Raw genomic sequence first — 23,185 nt, 5'->3', positions numbered from 1 at the left:
CTGAAGTGTTAAATGTATTAAAATTATTATATATTTGATATATGAGTGACTATTTTTTCAAACATGAGGGAAACTGGGTAACAACTTTTTTCATATTTATAGAAATAGAAAATAAAAGATAAATGTACTGCAAAAACAAAGAAAAATAACAGCCTTTTGACTTTGATATATAGAATTAAAGACAACTGGTTGATCTCTTAATGTCTGGGGTGGGGGGTGGGGGTGGGATATTAGAGCATCAGGCTGGCTCATCCTCATCTCCCTAGACTTGAATGCAGGTCTGCAATTATGAGGACTGGAGAAGAATGAACTCTTAAATAGCATCAACGTTAATATGAACCACTTTTTACTCCTCACGCAGTAAGACTATTCATTATGAAGCAGAAAATGAAAGTGGTGGGTCCTTCACCAACTATGAGAAGGATGTTATAATTTCAATAAGCAGGGATATCACTTAGTAGTGTCTCCTGCCAATCACTTGGTCCACATTTCCCTGCAGATGACCCTGCTCATAAGAAAACATATTCAGGCTCAAGGCCATTGGAATGAGACAATAAAGAGCTTTTTGAAAATGTAAAACAGTTATTATAATTTTTTTTTTTTTTTTAGGGCCTCACCTATGGCATATGGAAGTTCTAATCAGAGGGGTCGATTCAGAGCTGTAGCTGCCAGCCCACAGCTACCACAGCCACAGCAACGTGGGATCCTTAACCTACTGAGTGAGGCCAGGGTTGGAACCCACATCCTTCATGGATACTAGTCGAGTTCATTACCACTGAGCCACAATGGGAACTCTGAAAATGTTATAAAATGTTACAATAAACTATTTTATCCAACTTTAGAAAATAGGTCAACTCTAGATAATCCTATGGTGGCGAAAATGGTATTTATACTAAAAAAGATGTTGATGAATTCAAATACATCTCATAACAGTGAGATAAGTAACATTTAATACATATAGAATATATGTATGTATTTGTCTTTTTGTCTCTTTCGGGCCGCACCTGCGGAATATGGAGGTTCCCAGGCTGGGGTCTAACTGGAGCTGTAGCCACTGGCCTACACCACAGCCACAGCAACCCACTATCCCAGCCACCTCTGTGACCTACACCACAGCTCAAGGCAACGCTGGATCCTTAACTCACTGAGTGAGACCAGGGATCAAACCAGCATTCTCATGGATGTTAGTCGGGTTCGTTAACTACTGAGCCACGACAGGAACTCCCGTATAGAATATATAAGTGTAAAGGTTAAGGTACAAGTCTCATATCTGGCCAAATGAAGTTTGGAACCTGGCTCTGTGATTTAATAGCTTAGTGACCTTGGAAAAGTCACCTAAACTCTAAGAGCCTTAGTTTCCTCATCTCAAAAATGTGGATCATAATCCATATTTTATTAGGTTTGTTAGGAACTAAATGATGTAAAGTGTTTATCAGGATATTCGGCACATATAAATTTCTAACAAATGAGTAGTTGAAATAAACATCGATGCATAGTAACATAATCAGCCCCTGTCTGTAATTAATTGGTTTCATTAACAGTAGTATACTTTGGGATGTAATCAAAGAGTTAAGTTAAATTCTATACAGTTTAATATAATAGAACAATTCCTACCCAGTTTACAATGGCACATCTGTGACTTAAGAATGGCCTGAGACACAACCTAATTTAGACAACCACCTCAGCTATATGGCCAGATTTTATTGGAGAAAGAATAGTCTTTCCAAGACCACTGTATTTATTAAGAGGCTCTTTATCTGTTTGCCTAACTTTGCACATTTGTCTAACCAACAAATTCCTCAGATTAAGCAAGAACCACCAGCAAGGAGCCTGAGTGGCCATGGAGCATCAGGAGCATCAGGACAGGTAACATCTCAGAATAAATTTAATCATGTTTTAGACACAATTCAAAGAAGAATACTCATCTAAATTTTCAGCACACAGAAGCCTGGAAGATGTAAATTTAAAGGCAGAAAAAGCTTTTTGAAATTTATGAGTATGGTGACACAACAACAGATTATCCATTGATGACAAAAGAATAGAATTGCTCAAAATCCAAGTAACTTAAACGGGTGGTAGGTTGGAGGTATTTGGTGTCAGGACAGTAGTTAAATTTTCATATAAATTTAAAATTAAAATTTAAAATTTTTGGAAATTAAAGGAGCAAATTTTAAATTTTTGGAAATTAAAGGAGCAAATTTTAGTAATCTGGAACATTTTCTGCTTTTTAATAAAGAAACTGAGTGAATTATTGATCACATTTTTTTTTTTTTTTAATGCCGTGCCACACTCAGCATCACTCATTAAGTCTCAGGCATGTATGCAGCTCCAACTGTACAGAAGGTTGTTATTCCTCACTGATTTTGCATTTTCTCAGGAAAACTGAAGGTTAAGTTCCCTTCCTGGGATGTCCTGGTCAATAAGTGGGAAAAGGACCAGCTACCTAGTCTCACTGGTGAAGACTTTGAAAAACCATCTCAAATAGAATTGTCTGAGGCCCTTTTGGAACTGCAGCACTACCCAGTTTCTCCAACTGTCTAGTTTTGATTTTTGTCTTTTCCTCTAAAAATGATTTTAAAAAAAATCCTGAGTACCAATCCTCATCTGTTAGGAAGATGACCTATTACACAATGACAAAAGACATTGAGAAATGCTTCCTCACTCACCTTTTTCTAAAATTTTACAGGTGAGACTGGTGCTTGAAGACAAACACACAGTAGGAAGATAATTTTCACAAATTCCCACCACCAGTTTCATCCACTTCTTATAATTACGGAGAAAAGGAAGGTGTTAATGGGACCAGAACTAAAACACATCATTATGTCTCCCCTATGATTCCACTCTTCCTCCTTCTGCTTCCACCCTATTCCTTCCCCTTACAGATTCTCTGATGTTCTCTTAAAGTCACATGATTATACTTTTGTCCCAGCCACCCCATCAAAGTTGCTGTTATAAAGGTTCCCCTAGAACATTCATGCTGCCAAATCCAATAGAAAGTTCTCAGACTTCATTTCACATGACTTATCAATAGCCTAAGATATCCACATTCCTTTTCTTATAACACTTCTTCCTCTTGCTTTCAGAGCACCAGATATTCTTGGCTTTCCTTATACCACAGTCCCACTACACCATTGTTTCCCAGTTTATTCATCTGATTCCTCATCATCATCTAAATGAAGTGTGGCCCAAGGCTTAGTCTTTGAACCTCTCCTGTTTTCTGTGTGAATTCACTCCTTTGATTTCTGCCTCCAGTCTCATGCACAGATGACACATATTTTGTATTTTCAGTAGAGTTCTCTCTCCTAAACTCTGAATTTGAATCTATAATTGACTGCTTGACCCTCCACTTGAATCTCCAATAGCATCTAACACATAAGTCCAGAACTGAGGTCCTGCTCTCCCTGCCACATAGGGAGCAGCTCTTCCCACAGTCTCTCTCGTCTCCATCAATCCAGGTGCTCTGGCCACTAATTGCAGTGCCATCCTTGAGTCCTCATTCTCTTATATAGCATAACCAATATATAAGCATGGTTCCCCTTCAAAGTATATCTAAAAAAATACATCTAAAACCTAAGCATTATATCATTGCCCCCACCACAGCTACCCCTACCAACCCCCATCTAGGTCTCTAATATCTCTCACATTATTACTGTAACAGTCTTTTGTTTTCCCTGCTCTGGCCCTTGCTCCCCTTTAGCAACTGGAGAAATCATATAACTCCTGCCACTGTCAGGGATCATAAGGTCAGTTCATGTCCTCTATTCAAAACACTTCTGTGGTTTCTCTTTTAACGCAGAATAAAAACTGAAATATCTACAGAAGTCAAAAAGGCCTGAACAGTCAGCCCTCCTCAAACCCTCCTTTGATCTCATCTCTGTCTCTCTCAATATGGCTCATGCACACAATGAACAACCCCATTGCCACTCCTTGAATATGTTAGGTATGCTTTTGCCTCAGACCTTTTGCATTGTCTGTTCCCTCTTCCTGTAACTTTAGCCTTCCAGGTATAGGCGTGGCTCACTGAGCTCCTTCATGTTTACATAGAAAGTGTTTGATGGTGTTCCCTGTGTGGAACTGCTGTGTACTCCTCTGATGCTCCCAAATACAACTCCCTGATTTATTTTTCTCTCCATAGCATTACCGTTATCTAAGGTAATATGTATTTTACTTCTCAATTTTTGTTATTTTCTCTGCCTCCTCCTGTTGGAGTTTAAGTAGTAGTGTTAGGAAGCTAGGCAGACAAGAGTGAGTCCCACCTTAACCTGGAGGTAGGAATCATCTTCTCCTTCCCCACCCTGACACTGGCCAGAACACACCCAGAGATCTTCCCTGTTGTGGTTTAAGCGATGCTAGGTTCCCAGTCTTGTCAAGGCCAAGCAAAAGGTCAAAAACACCACTGGGTTTCCAAACTGCCAGCATTGGTTGGCATAGGTGTACCAAGACTTAGGAGGTGACCCAGAGTAATCTGGGGTTCATTATACCATATTTATAATAAATTAGCATTGCAGTTTTTGCTCACTCATGGGTTTCACTTGGGTACTTAGGGGCAAGTGCCTGCACATGAGGAGAAAAGTTATGTAACCTAAATGTGTCAATCACCTTGTCAGACAAACGATGCAGGACACAGGTGGGACTTTCTACTACTCTGTAAAACCAGCCCTACTGGCATTGCCGGCTGCTTCTGGTTTCCAGAAAGCCTGCTCTATTCCCTATGGGGGCTTACTTTCGTTTTGCTTAATAAAACTCCTGCTGCTTGAACATGTTCTACGTCTCTTCCACTGAATTCTTTCTTTCTGGGACCAGAACTGAAGAATCTCTGTTCAGCCAGTAACAGTAGGAAGGCAGATATTTTAAATATTTAATTTTAAATATTTAATTTTTTGCTGTATTCTCTACAAACATGGTTGAATGAATGGAGTAAATTCAGCCCAGAAGGCATGTGATGCTACATTTCAAAACATGGGCTTAGGAGTCAGATCGCCTAACCTGGTTTCTGGCTGTCCTGTTTCTAATGACAGCACAAACTACAACCTTGCACAAATTATTTACCTACTCTTTCATTTCCCTGTATATACGGTATGAAAATGATTATTCTATATCATCGGATTGTTGTAGACATTGCATTATATAATGAATGGAAAGCAGTTAGCATGATGACGAACATGTCTGGATAACCACAAGAAAGGGGTTTATATGAACTAGACTACTTGAGAACTGCTTTTACCTACCATTGGTGGTGCCCTGGGAATGGCCAGCATAGTGTAACTTCTCCTGTCCAGTTTTATTTAAAAGTAAGTTGACTGAGAATGGAAGGTCACATTTAGCCATTTAATCAAAGCTGCAAGAGGAAAAAAAAAAAAAAAAAACCAACAAACTGAATACCTACTTTGCTACAATTTCTAAAAGTTAAAAGTTAAATATATTCAGAGTTAAGACTTCCTTTGAGAGCCAGAAAATTAGATTCTCTAAGCACTGCCGCTTATAGACCATTAATGAGTATCAGGGCCTCTTTGGGGTGGCTTCTTAAAAACAACTGACATCATTTCTGAAGCACAAAATTACAGCTGTGCTTTTTTTTTTTTTTTTTTTGTCTTTTTGCTATTTCTTGGGCCGCTCCCGCAGCATATGGAGATTCCCAGGCTAGGGGTCCAATCGGAGCTGTAGCGACCGGCCTACACCAGAGCCACAGCAACACGGGATCCGAGCCGAGTCTGCAACCTACACCACAGCTCACGGCAATGCCGGATCCGTTAACCCACTGAGCAAGGGCAGGGACTGAACCTGCAACCTCATGGTTCCTAGTCGGATTCGTTAACCACTGCGCCACGACGGGAACTCCGACAGCTGTGCTTTAATCTAAATAAGACAATATCTGTAGCTGGGAACTATTTCTATCCCAGAAACTGAATGTCAGTTTTAATCATCATTTGCATGCATCGTTCCACTGTCATGTAATCTGAATAATTTCTCTATTTTATTCTTTACAAATCAGCCAGAATAATCTTTTGAAAATGAAAATGGGCTATGCCACTCCCCTGTTGAAGACTTTCCAGAGGCTTCTCCTTATTCTGAGCATGAGCTCCCAGGCTCTTACCATGATCTAAGCAGCCTTGCCTGATGTGGCCCTTGTCAGCATCTCTGGTCTCCTCTCTGGTCCCTCTCCCTCTTCCTCATTACACTCAAGCTTCCTCTAAGTTCCTGGAACTCTCAGAGAACTTTTGTGGCTCAGCCTCATCTACCAAATTCTCTTCTGTTCTCTACTTCCATTAGTAATTTCAAGGAATAAGGCACAAGAGAGCCAGTGATAAAAAACTTTGTTAATTTCTCCATGGCATCTGAATTTTAAATCTCCTTTAAGACATCTTGTTTAGAATGTGTGGTATCATTAGAAAGATCATGTTAATATACGATGCCACAGCAATGCCAGTCCCAAGCTGCATCCACACCCTATTTCACAGCTTGCGGCAATGCCAGATCTTTAACTGAGCGAGACCAGGGATTGAACCTGCATCCTCATGGATACCAGTTAGATTCTTAACCTGCTGAGCCGCAACAGGAACTCCTATCGTAGTATTTATATTATTTATTTTAAAATAACTCTACACCTATATACCATAATAAGACAATTATCACTGGCTTTTAACTTTTTTTCTTTTTGAGTTGTCAGTATGTTTTAAATAATTATAGTAAATATGTATGATTTCTAAAATTAATTCTTTTTAAAAAGAAATGTTTGTTATTTTTTTAAAAAAAATTACGTCATAGATTTTAATTTTTCTTAGCATACCAATAAGTGTTCCCTGGGAATGGCCCACATAATAAATTTGCTTTTGTCTTGTTTTCTTCACAATGAAGTCAATAGTGGCTGGAAGATCATACTTTATCATTTTATCAAAACTTCATGAAACAAAAGTAGATAAAACTTGTGTTAATTCTCTATTAGTAATAAGAAAGTTATTTTCATGTTTTAAATTATGTCTTTTAAAAACCCTCTAAAGGAAAAAAAAAAAAAAAGAAAAAAAATGGAGTTCCTGTCATGGCTCAGTGTTAACGAATCTGACTTGGAACCATGAGGTTACAGGCTCAATCCCCGGTCTTGCTCAGTGGGTTAAGGATCCAGCGTTGCTGTGAGCTGTGGTGTAGGCTGCAGACGCAGCTCGGATCCCCAGTTGCTGTAGCTCTGGCGTAGGCCGGCAGCTACAGCTCTGATTAGACCCCTAACGTGGGAACCTCCATATGCCGCAGGAGCAGCCCTAGAAAAGGCAAAAAGACAAATAAAATAAAAGCCATTCTGAAAAGAAAAAAAAAAAAAAAAAAAACCCTCTAAAGGAACACCTGGGTCATGAGAACTAACACCCATGCTATTGTCTCCATGTGTTAGCTAATTTCATGTTACCTCCTTCTAAGCATTTCATTCCATGCCCATAAAATACCTTTGAGATAAATGTGTAACTATGCACATTGTAGAGCTGAGGAAACAGAAAACGTGCCTGTGATCATAGCCAATAAGTGAAAGACTAAATTTCAGAGTACTTTTCTTCTAGAGCCCAAGTTGTAAAAAACTACATTATATGGAATTCCTATAAAATATGTATGAACAATATACAATTTAAAAATGAGTAGCAGACAAAAACATTTGCTAGAGGTACAGAAGTGAAAAGTAGAAAGTCAATTTTTTTTGGCCAATTGATGAGGGCAGATGCTATTATTTTTTTCTACTTTTCTAAAGCACAAAGTAAACATGTACAATTTTACACTTGTCTTCTCCCTCCCCCATTTTTTTTTTTCTTAAAAAAAATGCAAAAAGGAGTGGATGGCAATGTGACAGGCATTTGGGAAGTTGGAGGAAGAACATGAAATAATGTCTTAAGGACATATTTTCATGTTGAATCTTAAGTGCATTAATAACCAAATCAAAATATCTAGAGCAATTTTTACACACAAACCTTTGAAAATATTAATCAATAGTTATGTATCTTAAAGGAATAACTTCATTCCAGTTCTACAAATTATTTAACTTTTAATAATTTAATAAACACATCTAATACCCTTTTAGGTCAAAATAAAACAATACAGAAATTTTCCTTACCTGAAGGCCCAGAATTCTTTGGAATCTGTTTCTAGGTACATATGTTTCTTGGACCACTTATTTCCCCTGCTGTTTCCCATCCACACATCATAACCAGCATCTGCCAGAATGAAGCCCAGGCTACTGTTGGAAAGATTGGAAATCCAGATACTGGCAGTTACAAGCAGACCATGCTGTAAATACACAATTGGCTTTTGGACTGAAAAGAAAACATTGAAACTGTTTTAGAACAGAGAAATCTATTGGAAAGTACAATACAGGTTTTCAAATCACCATAATATAGTTAGGACTGATTGGCTTGTATCCCAAAGAAATATGCTAACAATGTATTACATTACAGATGGAATCTAAAAAATAAAACTAATAGTATTCTGTTATAATAAAACAGAAACAGGCTCACAAATATAGGGAACAATCTAGTGGTTACCAGGGGGCAGAGGGTTAAAAGATGTGGGACAAGATAGGGTTAAGAGATTAAGATATACAAACTACTATGTACAAAATAAATAAGCAACAAAGATATATAGCACAGGGAAATATAGTCATTATTTTTTAATAATAACTATTTAAATGGAATGTAATCTATAGAAATATTGGATCACTATGTTGTACACCTGAAACTAATATTGTAAACTAACCATATTTCAATAAAAAGTTTATCTAAGATCTTATATGAGTGTTAAACTTTAACCTTTCATATATGCTCCAGAATTTTGTTCACTATTTGTATTTCATCTTGCATCTTTTGAAATTTGTAAATGATTATGTAGTCAGTGTTTTTCTGTTCAGTTCAATTTTTATGCTCAGTTAGGTTTTGTTTTTTTCTGTTTACAAATGTCTCATTGATCTATATCTTCTAGTTCTATTATCTTTGATTAGATACTTGTAATATTAATCTATCACCAGTTTGATGCCTGGTAATTTCTCCCTACTGTGTACATAAAGTAAAATTTCATTTTTTTTAATGTTTTTGTTATAATTGGCTATCACTGTCACCTTTCTTATAGGTCTGATAACTGTTTAGTTTCTCTAGTTTTCCAGGTAATAATTTATCTGCAATTCAGAGTAACTGAATTTTTAATTTTTTAGTAGTTTAGTCTTATCCTTGCTTTTTGTTGTTTCATTGAGAATTTCCACGACAATGTTAAGAAAAAAAAACCAAACTAGCAGTAATGGCATGAATCCTTATCTCGCTCACCCTTGTGTCTCTTACATTTGGAATGTGATTTTACATAAAACTTAGTGTTTACTTGAGACTAGTGATCTAAAATTTTCTGATGAACTGAATATCTTTAATTTTCAACAATTTGGAATGCAGACATTTTTTTTTTTTTTGTCCCGCTTTGGGGTGGAGAAGTTGAGGTTCAAAAAATTTATATCGCTTACACACAGCCTAAAGGTTACTTTAAGCAAAATCTCTTCAAAAATCTTTTTGCTATTTCGTGAATAGTGGCCCTTAAGGCCCTTGAAGAAAGCAGGCTCTGGCACGCTGGTCTGTTCCTCTCCTCCCCACCTTTCAGACTCAGAATATTAAGCTAATGAAGGTTCCACAAGGCAGAGACAGTAAGTAAACCTAGCAGTTACCTTGGATGGGTCCCTTGCTGTAGTCAACACCAGCCCTGTGGAGAGGCGAGGTCTCCCACTCTAACCTACACGATTTAGGTTTTCAGGGGCGAAGTGGGGGCGAGGGTTGGGCAGGAATTCACACCCTGTCTTAGAAACCAGCCCCTGGCCCTCAAAGCAAAGGGAAGACCAAGGTTTGTTGGTCTTCAGAGCTGTTCATCCTTTCAGCCCCGATCGCCTCCTCTCCGCCCCCTGCAGGCAGGCCGGGAAACTGTTCAGGGGCCGGGTCGGGCCAAGAGTGCCGGGTGCAGAGAGCTCTAGCCCGCTGGGCTTCGCCGGTTCCAGAGTGCAGGCCGGCGGGCCTCGCTGCGGACCCCGCGAGCTATGGCCCGGGTGCTGATCGTGGGTGCGGGGCTGACGGGAAGCCTGTGCGCTGCACTGCTGAGGAAGGAGGCGTCCTGTCCTTTACACCTCTCTGTGTGGGACAAGGCGGGGGACTCAGGTGGGTCGTCTCCAGGCCCAAACTAGGGGAAAAGGAAGCCGGCGGACACCGAGGCTTCCCAGGGGGCGCTGGGCCTCCCTCTGAGTAAGTCTGTGAAGAAAATCCAGCAGCTGGGCGCGCTCCTGGTCACGTGATTGGAGACTTCCGGCTCCCAGGAAGGCCGGAGAGGGGGCGCGGGTGGGGGCGGGGCGGCGACCTCCGCGGGCTGGGGGCGGGGTGGGAATACCCGGCGCCTTAGCGGCGGCCTGCAAGGGCTGGGAAAATTCCTGACTAGAGTTTGCCTAGCCAGCGCCTGCCGCTGTCGCTAATAAATGCACTTTTATCTTGGCCTTGGCAGCTTTCTGCAGGTTAAGAGGGTCCGCACGTGCCCGTAGACTAAGACTTTTGCGGGAGATCCAGTTGACAGAATCCTGTCACTCTCCTGAAACGTGACCGCAGGAGTGAAAGCGTTTGTTGATTCGTTCTGACATTGCATTCATTATTTTGCTTTGTTTCCTCTGTTCATTCATTCCTTTTATTCACATCAGTAAATAGATGCAGGGGCTGAGCATTGCTGCATTTTTCACGTGTTCTTTAAAAACAGCGACAACTACAACAACAGAAACCTCACAGGGATAGAATTGTCTCTTAGCTATTTACTGACAATGTTAGGTGACAAAGCCTTCAACTTAAAAAAACAAATGCCTTCTACTACAGCTGTAAAATAATCCTCTTGTGGTAACCTGGAGTGAACAGCTTTAATTGCAAAAGGTTCATTCTAACGCACTAAGACGTTTTCCTGGGGATTAATTCAAGGGGGAAGAATGACTACAGCCAGCAGTGCCCATAATCCTCAGAGCACAGTCGACTTGGGTGCCCAGTACATCACCTGCACTCCTCATTTTGCCAAAAAACATCAAAGGTGAGTTAGTTGAAAGGGGTGGAATCAGTCATACTGGTTGTATTATGTAAAAAGATACAAATCATCCATTTTTATCAGGGCTAAACTTTGCCTCCTGTAATGTAGTGAAATGATAATACCATTGCTGATCATATTAGCAGTAAAAGGTTAGCCTGAGTAAAGTGGGAAAACTGTAAAACCTTATACAGTTGTTGAGAAGATCAGATGAGATATTATAGGAAACAGAGTAAGGGCCTAATAAATAGGAGTTACTATGTTGATGTTGAGGGAGAGGACAAAGAGATGTGATGGCAGTCAGTCCTAACCAGATTTAAAACTGATGTTCTGAACACCATTCTGTTTATTTTCACTGACTTTAATTTTGAAATATATGAGAAAATAGACCTTTGACTAAGACCAACAAAAGATCTGTGTATTCTCAAAACACTTCTGTCCTTCATCTGAATTATCTGTTTTATTAACACAGAACATATGTTGAGTTGTTTATAGAAAGAGTTCTAGTTATTACTTAGGATTATAATCTCTAAGAATTGTTGGAAGAGAAAGTATAGTTTTTTAGAGCTAAGTATAGCATATAATTATATTATATATATTGATTTATTTCAGTTTTTATGATGAACTGTTGGCTCATGGCGTTTTGAAGCCTCTGACCTCTCCTATTGAGGGAATGGTGAACAAAGAAGGAGACTGTAACTTTGTGGCACCTCAAGGAGTTTCTTCAATTATTAACCATTACTTGAAAGAATCAGGTGAGAATAGGATTTTTCTCTGCTTTCTTTTAAAGTTGGCATTTTTAAAAGTTATGCTCATAATTAAATATTAATACTATAAAAAAAGATAAAGGAGATATTCTACTCACACTGAATAGTCAGATTTTTTTTCCCCTAAAGTAATCACTGAGTTTCTAATATATGCTTCCAGAAAAGTGTTTATGCATCTGTTTTCCTTCATGGCTATCTCTGTTTATCTATTCATATATGTTTGTATATATTCTTTTTCAAAATATATATAAGATTATTTTACATAAACCATTCTACACTTTGTTTCATCTATGCTCATATAATTAATCTCTAGCTCTCTATCTATATCTGTGTATATCTTATTGGTTTTTTCTCTGGAGAATCCTGACTGAATTGATCTTATATAATCATAGACTGAATCCTATCTTGGATCTATTTTCATATCAGCACATTCAGTGTGCTTCATTCATTTCAGTGCCTATTCAGTATTGTGTGCTATGTGTACCATTATGTATTTAACTGTTAACTTTCTGGTAAGTATGTAGGTTGTTTGTGGGGGTAAGGAGTTGTTTTGGTTTATTCTAATACCAATATTACTGTAATATCTAACCCTGACATACTTTTTCTTTTTTTTTTTTTTGTCTTTTTGCCATTTTTTGGGCCACTCCCGCGGCATATGGAGGTTCCCAGGCTAGGGGTCGAATCGGAGCTGTAGCCGCCGGCCTACGCCAGAGCCACAGCAACGCGAGGTCCGAGCCGCATCTGTGACCTACACCACAGCTCACGGCAACGCCGGATCATTAACCCACTGAGCAAGGGCAGAGATCGAACCCACAACCTCATGGTTCCTAGTCAGATTCGTTAACCACTGCGCCACGATGGGAACTCCCATCCTGGCATACTTTTGAAAGCATATTGGTCAGATCAATTCCTAACAGTACGTATGGTAGGGTAGGTGTGTCAAATAGTATGTGCAATTTTTTTTAACTAGGTTGTGCTGTCTGTTTCTCTTCAAAAATATCTCATTAATAATGAAGAAGAACATCTCTTTCTACACATTTTGATATTGTGGAAATTTAAAATTTTTGCCCATGTAATAGGTTAAAAATGGTATCTCCTTATTTTTTTATTTGTATTTACTTATTTATGAGTGTGTTTATGTGTTTTTATTTTGCTAACCAAGTCTGTGCATTTTTTTTCTGTGAATGTTTTTATTCATAACTTTTGCCCCATTTTCTATGGGAATTTTCATTTGTTCTCTACATATATTATGAGTTTTAAAATGGAGTTTTTGAAAAAGATGATAAGTAATCTTGGATGATAAATGATTTGCTTTTGAAAATAGAAGTAGGCTTCTTGATGAATCATAATAAGGTGCCCAATTCGGGATCACTGAGGAAAAGTATAAGTTGAGAACTTGTTTTGTTTCATAAGCTATTTCTAGAATAGTTACTATTTTGGTCTCCTTCATCAAATATCACTTATTGGGAACCCTGAGAATCCCTGATGCTGCCATGGGAGAGATTGGTGAGATTGAATATACAACATGAGAACACAGTATATACTATTTCGGGTAATACTGTTTCTCCATCTAGGATTTAGTCCATGATGGTGTATTCATCAGGGTTTTCCAGAGATACAGAATCAAGAGGATATTTATTGTGAAGAATTAGCTTATGTGATTTTGGAGGTTGGCAAGTCTCAGGATGTGCAGGGTGAGTTGATAAGCTGGAGACCCAGGAGAGCTGATGTTTCAGTTCAGGTCTAAAGGCAGAGGAATAAAACAATGTCTCAGTTTGAAGGCTAACAGGCAGGAAGAATTCTTTATGCCTGCTCAGGAGAGTAGGCCTCTGTTTTATTCAGGCCTTACACTGATTGGATGATACTATTAGGGAGGGCAACCTGCTTTACTTAGTCTGTGGGTTCAAATGTTAATCTCTTCCAAAAACACCCTCACAGACGTACCCAGAAAAATATTTGACCAAATATATGGGAAACCCATGACTCAGTCAAGTTGACACATAAAATTAACCATCATAGATGGGGACACCATTTGGATATTTGGTAGAATGTCATCATCAGCTTAATCAATTGCCACCATACAACTTAAAAAAAAAAAAAAATCTCATTTCCATCATGATTTTTACCTGACACAAATTAGATGTGCAGATATAAAATCTCCAAGTACTGGAGTTCCTGTCATGGCTCAGTGGTTAAGAAACCCAACTAGTATTCATGAGGACAGGAGTTCGATCCCTGGCCTTGCTCAGTGGGTTAAGGATCCGGCATTGCCGTGAGCTGTGGTGTAGATTGCAGACATGGCTTGGATTCCAAGTTGCGGTGACCGGTGTAGGCTGGCAGCTACAGCTCTGATTCAACCCCTAGCCTGGGAACCTCCATATGCCATGGGTGTGGCCCTCAAAAGACAAAAGACAGAATCTCCAAGTACTTAATAACTGTATTATATATCTAGCCACCCACGCATGCATGCATCCATTCATTCAGTAAACATTTACTGAGCATTTACTATATACAGTTTTAGGCATTCATGATACAAGAACCAAGTTCCTGCCCTCTTATAGTTGATGTTCTGGCAGAGAAACAGTCCTTGAATGCATTACACCTACATCCTTTCTTTGTGTTAGGTTTTTGGTGGAGCATTTGTTTTATTTTCCAGTTTTTTCTTTGGAAACTCTTGGGGAGGAGGTCATATTTAATTATTTGTAGTTCATGCAGAATCTAATAGTACCTTCTGCATAGTAAGAAAGTATGGTGATATAGATTTAGCTGTATTTTCAGTTCTAATTTAACTAATTCTTTGTAGAAACCTATTTATATTTTCAATTTGTGCAGTCTCTTGAGAGAGTGAATTCTTTAGATTTTCTTATCACTATGTAAAATATTTATTTCAAAAGTAACTTTTAAAAATTACATGCTCTACTAGAAAATTTGTAAAGATGCAGAAAAATAGCAGGGGAAAATGTCTCTATAATACATAAATCAAAAATAAGTCCATTTTGTGACAAACTTTCTATTTTTTTTTTTTTTTTTTGTCTTTTTAGGGATGCACCTGTGGCATATGGAGATTCCCAGGCTCGAGTCCAGTTGGAACTACAGCTGCCAGCCTATGCCACAGCCACAGCAACGTGGGACCTGAGCAGCATCTGCGACCCACACCACAGCTCACGGCAATGCCGGATCCTTAACCCACTGAGCAAGGCCAGGGATCGAACCCGTGTCCTCATGGATGCTAGTCGGGTTAGTTAACCACTGAACCATGGCAGGAACTCCACTTTATGAATGAATTTTTTAAAATGAATTTTTATATAATTCAGTTCAAGGTCTCCATAATTTTAGTGTATATAAGCTTTTTCTTAGTTTATTTTAATATTATCTTTGTAATGCTCCAAGAGTCCTTTACTCCCTCTACTCAGATATGTTATTAGAGGATTTGTAGACTCCCTCTATACCATTTTAAGTTTTATAATTATGTCCCTTTCAACAGTCTTTAAACTGCTTTGAAGCTTTCTATCCTCTTTTAATTGTTCCATAATATAACTTGAGAGAGTCTCTGAAATCAGAATAACCTGGATTCAGATTCATATATTCCACCCGTTCCTGGCTATGTAGTATTAGGAAAGTTTAAAAATCTATACCTTGGTTCTTTCATTGGAAAAAATGAGAGCAATAGCAATAGCAATATCTAGTACAAAATGTTGTGAATATTATATCCTTTATGGATATAATATACTCATTGTTAATTTGAATAGGCCATGCACATAAAATCTTTTGATAAATGTTAGTTTAAAAATATTCTACTTGCTTGAAGCTGACCTTTGCATATGCTCAGTGCATAAGGATCCAAATTGCTAAGTCATTCCAAAAATAATCTGTATTTTGGAATCAGTTGAGCTTACAGCCCCATAATGTGCTGAGCCAACAAGTAGTCATTTAGTTTGGGATCAGACTTCCAGGGAAATTATCTATATGGGATATGTCTAATCAGGTATGCTTTAGAACAGATTCAAATCTCTAAAACCAACATTTAACTACTCCAGGTTCCCAGAATAAGTAGTAAAGGGCAAAAGGAAATAGACACATGCCCCTTGATTATGTTCTGTTCTCGTTTATTATCTCTTGTGTTTACATAAAGTTTATTACACAGAAAACTGTATTTATTGACATCAATTTTACTGACTGCCTGCCTTCTAAACTAATACAGTCTTCTTGGAGTCCCTGTTGTGGCTCTGCAGAAATGAATTTGACTAGCATCCGTGAAGATGCAGGTTTGATCCCTGGCCTCACTCAGTGGGTTAAGGATCGGGTGTTGCCATGAATTGTGGTGTGGGTCCTAGATCTGACATTACTGTGGCTGTGGTGTAGGCCAGAGGCTACAGCTCCAGTTCGACCTGTGGCCTGGGAACCTCCAAATGCCATGGGTGTGGCCCTAAAAAGACAATAAATAATAATAGTAATAATAATAATAATACGATCTTGAGTGAGTGAACTGTGATTTTTCTGTTGTTTACTTTTGGTTGTCATTGTTGCGGGAGATGGGAGAAATTTGAAATGTCATTTATCTGACACTATATGAGGCACTGTGGTAGGCACTTAACATACATCATTTCTAATTCTCACAACAGCCGTTCAAGGTGGTTATTATTATCCCCATTTACTAATGAGAAAAATGAGACTCATGGAGGTTGAGTACTTGGCATATGGTGGCTTAGTTAGTACATAACAGCAATGCTCTTTAAGCAGACCCTATTGTCTTTCCTATTAATGATCCCATGGAGGACAGTCAGAGGAGCTCATAGCCTCTGATGTATTGTCCATTTCTTTCTCAACTTTTTCCCTGTAGTATGAGATATTGCTCCCTCCCTGCCTGGTGTTACATGTCAGTGGACACATGGCTCAAAAACGAGAACAAAGTCACAGTGCTCTTCCCCTAGTTCCTCTCTTTCATTGGTTAGTCCCTGCCCCAGGGGGAAGGGGCAAATAAGGACTAATGCCATTTTATTTCTTTTATTTCTTTTTTTCTTTCTCTCTCTCTCTCTTTTTTTTTTTTTTTTTTTTTTGCTGCACTTGTGGCATATGGAGGTTCCCAGGCTAGGGGTCTAATCAGAGCTACAGCTGCCAGCCTATACCGCAGCCATAGCAATGCCAGACCTGAGTCATGTCTGTGACCCATGCCACAGCTCACAGTAACACCGGATCCTTAACCCACTGAGTGAGGCCAGGGATCGAACCTGCAACCTCATCGTTCCTAGATGGATTCATTTCCGCTGCGCCATGACGGGAACTCCTCATTTTATCTCTTTATGCAACCAGGAAGATTTATTTGTTTTTATTTTACCATCTACTTCAAAAGGGATGTTGATTAACAATTGAAAGTCAACATGGGCAGTGTAACTTACCAATGTTGACAGGACTGATTTATTAGAAAAGGTGATTTAATTTGCATATGCTCTCAGCTAGGGTGACTTCTTTCTGGTGACATTTACTTTTGCCATTCTCTTCCTTTTTACTTTTGTGTTTATTTTCTTTCTAAAATTGATGTATTGGAAGTAATCCTGGGCAGTTCTATCTCAGGGTTTCTCCCAGGTGGGTGATCATGGCACTCATTCATAACAGTGTCCTTCAGAGAGAAGGTAGAGGAGAGCCTGGAAGCCTTGGCTAAGCATTCTTCTGTTTAGTTTAAGCAGGCATTTAGTTAGACATTGCTCACATCTCTTCAGGTCCATCTCGGAGGTTCTGAACTAAAACCTATTTGTAGGAAATTATAGGAGGAAAATAGAGGAAGACAGGGATATAAACTGAATAAATGTATAGCAGCAACATACTTGCCTTCGTAAAATGTTTAAACCTACTTCGTATTCTGAAATTGTTATAGTTATCAACAGGTTTTTTTATTCTTATGAAAATAAGTGCTGAGGAAACAGTGATAAATAAAACACATGGCCCTTGCCTTTGTTAATGTAGAGTGCAGCATGGAGAAAAGAAAAAAACTAATTATACACACCAAAAAAGGTACATAATAATCTCTAAGAAGAAAGAGTAAGAGCATTATGAGAGAGATATAATAACAAGACCTAACCCGATGTGAATTTCAGAGGAGTGAGGGAGGGAAGATTGGTCCGGGAAAGCATCCCTGAGGAACTAATATTTTCATGGGTACCTGAAAGGTGAGCAAGAGTGAACTAGGCCAAGGGCTGAGGAGTGGTGAAAATTGCATGCAGTGGGTATATCAGATTGGAACTACTATAAATTAAGAGGAAGATGGTGCATTTATGAAATTAAAAAGGTCATCATGACTGGAGGGTAGTGAATGAAGGAGAAAGTGGTAAGAGGTGAAGAAGAGTAAGGCAAGGGGCAGATCATAAGGGCTTTGTAAGCAATGTTAAAGATTTTATACTTTATCCTAAATGATGTGGGAAGCCACTGAAGGATGTTATGCAAGAGAGGGACATGGTCAAATTTACTAAGCTCAGAAGTGACTCTTGAGAGATTTTATGTAGTTCTCTGTTTTAAAATGAGTTTCCAGAGTCCATAGATTTTTTTAATGTGGTCCTTTTGAAAGTTATTACTTTCACAAGAAAATGCCACTTTCCTGGAAACTTTATGCCTCACATTGGAAAGAATAACTTCCGGGTTAGTAAGAGCAGTTATACCACTGCTTCTAACTCTTGGAAAGTGCTATATTTTTTGAGTAGTTTGCTAATTGTGGTGTTAGATTTGGGTCTATTTATTCATCACAGTGGTTCTCACACTTGAATGTGGATCATTAGAAGCCTGGGGGTTTGTTAAATGCAGACCATGGGACCTGATCCCCTGATTCTGATTCAGTAGGTCTGGGTTGAGACCTGAGAATTTTCATTCCTGACAAATTCCAAGGTGCTGCTGGTGCTGCTGGTCTGAGGTCCACTCTTAGAGAACTAATACACATCTTGCAGAACACCTCAGGACCATTGGATATATGTCCAAGACGTTTGATTGAATTTGAAGAATTTTTAGCTGGTGGACTTCAATTCTTTTAAACATACATACCTACTCACCACTAAAAAAAAAAAAAAAAAAAAAAAATTAATGCAGTTTTGAAAGGGAAAATTATGTGAAAAACAACTGAATAAAACATATAAAGTTAATTGACTTTGTTAAGGTATCATGGAGGCCTGCCATGGCAGAGCCCTAGAGTATTTTGGGATAGATGGGACATACCTAAAGCATAGAGATACTTTGAATCGGTATCAGAATGAGTAGTAAAGGCAGTTATGGTTGAGATACCTCACAGAGGAGAAGGATCACATTGAGCTGGAGTAGCTACAGAATGGAAGCTCTATGGCCAAGGTTGGACTTAAGCTGGATATTGAGTAGCTAGGAGCACAAGGTGTCCCATGTAGAGATGGATGGGATCTTTCAGTGTGCTTTCTTAAAAGTCCGTTTTCATTTATTTCTTTTCTATTCCTAAAGCAGAATTAAAGTAGATTTGTTTTAAAATCAAAGTTCACTGAAAACTGGAATGTGAGGTAAGTACTAGTATACCGAGGAGACTTAATGATCCAATTATATTTTCCTGTCTTTCAGTTTATTGTTCCCAATTCATTCTCTTGAACAAATATCGATTAAATACTTAGTATATGCCAAGTACAATACTATATATGCTATATGCCATACATGGGGAAAAAAAACCAGGCATAATTCCTGGCTCATGGAGTTTACAGATTAAGAGGGAAGAAAATGTCAATCAAATAATGACCCAGATAATTATTAAAATATCTTTGTGATAAATACAAAGAAGGGAAATGCAATGAGAGGTTATTCTATATTATATTTCTCTTAATGCTAACTCTTTTTAATAGAGGTAGTTAATGAGGACTTGGATTTCACTTACAGAGATTTTTTTCAGGTTTAATACAGAATATTGATTTCTTTAATAGGGAATATTGCTCTTTCTCGGTATCATTAGAGAGAAGAATTATATTTTTATTCTGTTTTTTTAGTTATATTTATTCACTTATGTATGTATTTTTTGTCTTTTTTAGGACTGAACCCATGATGTAAGTTCCCAGGCTAGGGGTCAGATCAGAGCTGTAGCTGCTGGCCTACACTACAGCTACAGCAGTGTGGGGTCCTTAACCCACTGAGCGAGGCTAGGGATTGAACCCACATCCTTATGGATAACAGTCAGGTTTGTAACCTGCTGAGCCACCACGGGAACTCTGAGAGAAGAATTCTTAATAACTTACTAAGATATGTACTTACTCTACACAAATAAGGAACTTTAGAGTCAGATGGATATGGTTTTAAATCATGGTGTGACATTTCTAAATCTGTTTTCTTATCTGTGAAATTGTGAAATGACGTAATGTATATTGAGTGTTTGGCGTAGTCTTGGCATACCTTAGATGATTAATGAAAGATAGCTGTGGTTACTATTATTATTAATTGTAGTAGTAGTAGTAGTATTTCTTTTCCCCAGAGGAGCAGGCATTGATAGAGAGGTCCAAGGATGTCAGAAGGGAGGGATTACTATTAAATGAGATAGAAATCAAAGAGAGGAAAGCCCAGGCACTGTAGAAGACGAACTTCACCATTTTATTCATCCACATGGAGCCAGTTTGTGGCTCCTCCTCCATCTCATTCATATGGAAAACCCTGATTTTGTGAACACCAGGATTTTGCTTTTGGAACAGGTGCCGATATCTACTTCAGACAATGTGTGACCCAGATCAACCTGAGAAATGACAAGTGGGAAGTCTCCAAGGAAACAGGCTCCCCAGAGCAGTTTGATATTGTTGTCCTCACAATGCCAGCTCCTCAGGTTCTGCAGCTTCGGGGAGACATTGAAAACTGTGAGTCTCAGCCTGTGCTGTATACCTCAGGGAATGGGCTTTCTTTGATAGAGCATGAAATTAGTTGAACTCTTAGGAAAGGGTCTATTATGGATTCTCTTGATTTGCATGTTTGAAAAAGTACCTGGTTCATGATATTAATCTAAGCCAAACTAAAATCCAGATTTTTGAAAACTGGTTAAAAATTCAATACTTCTGTTTTGTCTTTGCCTTTAAGAAGTAAGTGTTTTGATGGATATGTAGTAGTTTAGCCTAAAAGAAGAACAGTCTCTTTGTGGCCATTGTGGAGTAAAGAAGGTTTTATGATACAAGCATTGATTATGTGACAGACCTGGTAAACCTTATCTTGGATTGTTCTTGAGTTTGAGTCTCATGTTCTCTGAGATTTGTTGGCTCAACTTTCACCTGGCTTCTCTCACCTCCTTTTTTTTTTTAAAAAAAGGCTTGAGACTAATTCACATACCATACAACTCATCCATTTAAAGGGTATATTTCAATAGTTTTTAGTATATTTAACAGGACATGCAACCATCACCACAGTCACTTTTGGAATATTTTATCACCTCAAAAAGAAACTCCTTATGCTAAAGCTATCACTTCCATCAGTCCATTCCCCTTTCCTGCCCCCAGCTCTAAGCAAACAATAGTCTGGTTTGTGTCTCTATAGATTTTCCTCTTACCTGGATTCTTAAGAAAAGCTTTTCTATGGCTCTGCTTTGTGTCTACCTGTGCCAGGTTTAACCAATTATTCTCCTATCTTTCATTATGTCTGACCTAACCTGACATATCAGGGTCATTGATTTCTGGAGGAGACAGCATCTTGCCTTGTGGTCCATGAGATATAACAAAGCAGAGTCTGGTGATGGTGGCAAGGCTTTGGGGGATGTGGCAAGCCTGTAGCTTTTGACTTTGTGATATGACTAAAGGTGACTTTGGATTTGATTGAGAAATAGCCTTTTATGCCACTATTAGAAAGAAAACTGGTAATAACTATGGTTTATAGATCTTAGATTTAGAACTGTAATAGAAATTGTTCTCTGAGGAAGAACATAGCTGCGTATTATATCTTGAAAGCAATTTGAGTTTCAGTTCTACCGTGCAGTAACAATATAGCTTCTTTTCTAGTATAGTGTGAGATAGTAGTATGGAAGGAATTAGAATATTTGTTAGATAGCTATAGGCAAAGTAGAAAACTAATTTCAAAGATCTCTTTTATGAGTCTACCTCTAGTGTGTTGCTAAAGTGAATTTAAAGTGGGATAATTTATTACCATGAAGTCTGTAATAATCGGATTGATTTTGAGACAGTATTAAATAACATGCTGTAACATTTAACTAAAACAGTTATTGGTCAGTTAGTAAATTCAGTTATACTGTAAATTATATATTCTGATTTTTAAAATTATATATTCTGATTTTTTACATAGTTTTGTATCTGAAGAGAGACCAATGTTGCATTGGAAAATATTTCTAAATATTTTTATAAGTGACATATAAATACCATGGCATAGACTGACTTCCAAAATGTTTGAGGGAGTTCCCGTCGTGGCGCAGTGGTTAACGAATCCGACTAGGAACCATGAGGTCGCGGGTTCGGTCCCTGCCCTTGCTCAGTGGGTTAACGATCCGGCGTTGCCGTGAGCTGTGGTGTAGGTCGCAGACGCGGCTCGGATCCCGCGTTGCTGTGGCTCTGGCGTAGGCTGGTGGCTACAGCTCCGATTCAACCCCTAGCCTGGGAACCTCCATATGCCGCGGGAGCGGCCCAAGAAATAGCAACAACAGCAACAACAACAACAACAGACCAAAAGACAAAAGACAAAAAAAAAAAAAAAAAAAAAAAAAACAAAATGTTTGAGTGCCTGCGAATTAATTTTATTTAGGTCATCTATATGCTTATTTTTTTGAGTAGCTCAACTGTGTCAGGGAGAGAGAGAGAACTTATTTTTTCTTACTCTTATTGTATTACTTTCTGTCTCTTCTGGGGCTTGGGTGAGGGCAAATTTTGCTTTATGGTTTTTTGGATACCATATTATTTGATTCATAATTTATCTTCATTAAAATTATACCCTTTAAGTTCTTTCTTTAATTCCATTTTCATTTTATTTTGCTTTTATATCAACTTTGACCAATAAATAAGATGCTTATTCTTTTATTTTCATTTGTCTAGTACATCCTTTTTACTTTTATCATTTCAGAGCTACTTTATTTTAGAAGTACCTCTTTCATTTGTGTTTATCTTTGAGTCCAGTAATATTATAAAGATATATCTTATTGTTAATAGTTTTGTGGCAGTTTTTCATGAGTCACATTGTACATTTTCTGCTTGACAATTCAGCTTTTCTGTTATTTTCAGCTAAGTTTCCTTCTAATGCTTACATGAAGATTTATATCAGTTCCATGTGTTATGATCTCAGAGTTATCTTAAAAAAATATATCAGGTATGTCCCTTCTATATCTGCCATTTTGTCTCAACTACCTTTCTATTTCGGTCTTTGCATTATTTTTTACTTTCTATTTCTGGCCTTCTCTGTATGTCACC

General features: G+C 38.2%; 2 protein-coding genes across 29 annotated transcripts in view; one reads left to right on the top strand and one right to left on the bottom strand.

The window, feature by feature from the left end:
• LOC100157486 (lipase member K) overlaps nucleotides 1–10,236 on the bottom strand; it is a 74,700-nt gene extending 64,464 nt beyond the window's left edge. For all 4 annotated transcript variants that reach the window (XM_084996727.1, XM_084996723.1, XM_084996724.1 and 1 more), the window contains exons 1-3: nucleotides 9,674–10,236; nucleotides 8,090–8,288; nucleotides 5,229–5,338 (exon numbers count right to left, since the gene is read on the bottom strand). The gene's annotated coding sequence lies outside the window, so the exon portion shown is untranslated. The remainder of the gene's footprint in view (nucleotides 1–5,228; nucleotides 5,339–8,089; nucleotides 8,289–9,673) is intronic.
• The window catches only part of RNLS (renalase, FAD dependent amine oxidase), a 417,533-nt gene continuing 404,312 nt past the window's right edge, over nucleotides 9,965–23,185 (top strand). For 19 of the 25 annotated variants that reach the window (XR_014827657.1, XR_014827656.1, XR_014827654.1 and 16 more), the window contains exons 1-4: nucleotides 9,965–10,154; nucleotides 10,950–11,055; nucleotides 11,662–11,804; nucleotides 20,489–20,647. Coding sequence is in view for 8 of the 25 variants with exons in the window: in XM_005671259.4 (XP_005671316.2) it covers nucleotides 10,037–10,154; nucleotides 10,950–11,055; nucleotides 11,662–11,804; nucleotides 20,489–20,647 (526 nt within the window). In the remaining 17 variants the exon portion in view is untranslated. Of the gene's footprint in view, nucleotides 10,239–10,949; nucleotides 11,056–11,661; nucleotides 11,805–20,488; nucleotides 22,183–22,502; nucleotides 22,799–23,185 lie in introns of those variants that run through there. The other 6 variants (XR_014827659.1, XR_014827658.1, XR_014827666.1 and 3 more) reach the window with 2 other exon arrangements.

Source organism: Sus scrofa, chromosome 14 (genome assembly GCF_054392235.1).
Source record: "Sus scrofa isolate SSC_HxYL_T2T_F1_AM1 chromosome 14, Sscrofa_HxYL_maternal_Yorkshire_Landrace_v2.0, whole genome shotgun sequence".
Lineage (NCBI taxonomy): Eukaryota > Metazoa > Chordata > Mammalia > Artiodactyla > Suidae > Sus > Sus scrofa.
Note: the sequence above shows the minus strand (reverse complement) of the source record. Positions and strands in the feature narration are given on the sequence as shown.